The sequence below is a fragment of the Cyprinodon variegatus genome, unplaced genomic scaffold (assembly GCF_000732505.1).
Source record: "Cyprinodon variegatus isolate N-32 unplaced genomic scaffold, C_variegatus-1.0 Scaffold3, whole genome shotgun sequence".
Lineage (NCBI taxonomy): Eukaryota > Metazoa > Chordata > Actinopteri > Cyprinodontiformes > Cyprinodontidae > Cyprinodon > Cyprinodon variegatus.
In genome coordinates, this window is record NW_015150456.1 from 2,410,631 (window position 1) to 2,413,641 (window position 3,011).

The following is a 3,011-nucleotide window of genomic DNA, read 5'->3' on the forward strand; positions in this document are numbered from 1 at the left end:
ATGATGTGTGAGTTTATTACACTTTAAAGTCATAGGGAAGCGACTGTTCCAAATGTTGTATTTTCTAATTCTCCCGAGTGGTGCCCGACTTTACACGAGTGAATAAAGTGAATGTGATTGGTCATTCATCAAGGGGGCGGGATTGTTGTGGCCAAAGGTTCGCAAGCACGTTTGGTTGTGGCCAGTGTCTCAGGAGCATCTTGCTAACCAGTTAGCAACTTATTGCTAGTAGGTTCCCAATGGGAAATTCCATTGGGACCAAGTAGCACTAAATTGGTGACTTAGAAACAACACTATCAAGGAACGCTTTGGACAGCGGAAACATGCAAGAGAAGGAGAGTTTTGTGTCGTGGATGAGTCTCCTCCGTCATCCATTTTTTATTTAGAGGAGGAAAGTGGGGACAAGGTTGTTGTACTGGAGAAGAGGACGCCAGGGCGGCAGCAGCTTGGTTTGGTGTAGAAGGCTTCCAGCCGTACATGTTTGAGCCCTTGCCTCGCAACGCTGCCTGTTCTGTTAGCTCTACGCCTGCTGACGACACAGACGTCCATCCCCGTGAACACTGGGACGCAACTCAATGGGAAAGGAAATTATTCTTATTTCAACTGTTGCGTATATTAGCTGCGACATATGAATCAAGATGCTATGACCGAAAAAATTTGATTGACAGATGACCATTGATATATGATTGGCCGAATTTAGGTGTACAAGCTGACATATAACTAACGAGCCTGCATAGGTAACGAAACAAAAAACCCACAGATTTTAAGACAGGATTTTTTTTTTATAGAAATTTTCTAACTTTTTGGACAATATGGTCTGATAAAGAGTACATTTATAAAAATGTTTAAGCCAGAAACCTTATAATCTATTCAGTTAAAGCAACCATTAAAAAACATGTCCTGTTTGTAGCTATCTCCATGTTCAGGATAGATCTGACTCGATCCTGTAGAGCAAAGCGGTCCTTTAACCTAAACATCTGATGACTGGTTCTTCAGGGCCCAGGCAGATGGGAGCTTTGGACTGACCAGCTACAGACTGCACCCCCCATACGCAGAGACATGCAGTTCAACGAGATCATCGTGCCCACCGAGAACACCGTACGCTACATGGCGCTGATGGAGCTCCTCGTTACTCACCAGAGGCCGACTATTTTCATCGGCCCCACTGGCACCGGGAAGAGTGTCTACATCACTGTGAGTCATGCAAACATTGGTGTTTTATCTGTGAGCAGCTTGAAAAGCGTGTGAGGATTTATGTGAAACCAAACATGAACATGCATGAAAGGACTATGTGGTACAGGGTTAATCTACACAGCAAATAGGAAAACGTAAAAATGTTTTACATTTTGGTCATTCAACCTTAATTTGACGAGGTAAATACGATGATTTGCCAGTGGAGTTAGTATTTTTATCCTTACAATAAGATAATTCGACAATATGCACTTGAATTAAGACAGAACAGTTGTTTTGTCTTATTTCAAATGTAAATTGTCTTGTTCCATGGGCAAAGTGTCTCACTTTCTCCTCAGTTCAAGAAAAATGCACTTATTTTAAGAATATATGACTTATTTAGGGTTCATTTTTAACAGTGTACAGCAGCAGGTTTCTGTCAGACTTTATCTCTAACATTGTTTTGAATAAACGTTGGCCCACTCCTCTGTAGACATTCCTACATAGCTCTCTGAAGATCCCAGGTGAGCATTTCATCAGGTTGAGGTCTGGTCTTTCACTGGACCTCTGCCACAGCTTGAGCCGTCTCTTTTTCTGCTATTCTGTTGTCGACTTTCCACCAGATTTTCTATCAATCTGCTTCAGTTGTTGGACAGATGGTCTGACATTTAACCAAAGAATATTTTAGTTAACGATAAGTTCCTGGTCCTTTCACATTCACTCAGCCCCTTATCAGCAAGCTCATAAAAGCAAAAGTCCGATCAGCAAGGAATAATCAATGGATCATTATCTATACCTAAAATTAATACATTTGAGGTGATTTAATTAACTTAGCGTTTATCAGTTAAAAAAAGAAAATAATAATTTTGCGTTGCGAGTCAGGAGCGGCCATTTTTGCCCAAATATAGTAACACCTCACTCCTGATATCTTCCGGCAGTGAGGTCACAGTGCAGTAAGCCTAGCGCCATTTTATTTTTTTCATTTTTTAACACCTTTTTTACAGATTTAATATTTTCAAATTTTCTTACAAATTTGTCTTTTTCAGATTAGGTTTTATGAATTGCATTCTTTTAAACTATAATGTACAGATCACATTCTCTCAGAAAATGATTTACAAAATAAATGTAAAAAAAAAAGAAAGAAAGAAAACAAATGAAATATGGAAAAAATTTTGGACAAAAATCTAATTATAAAAAAACCCCAAAAACATTAAAGTTACTCAAACTTTTTTTAATAAAATTTTCAGAATTTTATTTCTGGATTGCAGTTTTTTCACATTTTTATTTACTTTTTTAAATATATATTCATGTAGAAAAGATTATCTTGCAGCAATAATGGAAGAAAAAATTCACCCCACAGTCTTATTGCTTTTAGAAAGAAGAGATGCTCCAGCCTTTGTAATGCCGACTCTGTCTGTTGAGCTGAGCCAAGGTGAAGGTTTTAATTTAACGGTTCCTACCTTCACCTATTGTAATAAAATCTGTTTAATGACCAGAAGAACAAGATCCAGTGACTGTCTAAGTGATAAAACGAGGAACTTGGTCATCTGGGAGACGCTCAGAGTAGAGCTGCGTCTTCTCCACATGGAGAGGAGTCAGCAGAGGTGGCTGGAACATCGGTTTCTGATGGCAAACCACCAGGAGGAGGCCCAGGGGACGACCGGCTGGCCCTGGCAACACCTCGGGCTTCTTCCAGAGGAGTTGGAGGAGACGTGTGAGGAGAGGGAGTTCCTAGGTTCTCTGCTAAGACCGGTGCCTCCATGACCCGGTCCAGGATGAGCAGAAGGAACAACAGGACCATTTAACTAGCCTCGTGAGACCATCCTGATCTCGCGAGCTTT

At 40.3% G+C, this 3,011-nt stretch overlaps 1 protein-coding gene across 1 annotated transcript in view; it reads left to right on the plus strand.

Moving 5' to 3' along the window:
- Positions 1 to 3,011, plus strand: part of dnah7 (dynein, axonemal, heavy chain 7) — a 129,979-nt gene that overhangs the window by 62,733 nt on the left and 64,235 nt on the right. Inside the window, exons 31-32 of the mRNA XM_015371242.1 lie at positions 997 to 1,194; positions 1,664 to 1,694. Coding sequence (XP_015226728.1) covers positions 997 to 1,194; positions 1,664 to 1,694 — 229 coding nt within the window. The remainder of the gene's footprint in view (positions 1 to 996; positions 1,195 to 1,663; positions 1,695 to 3,011) is intronic.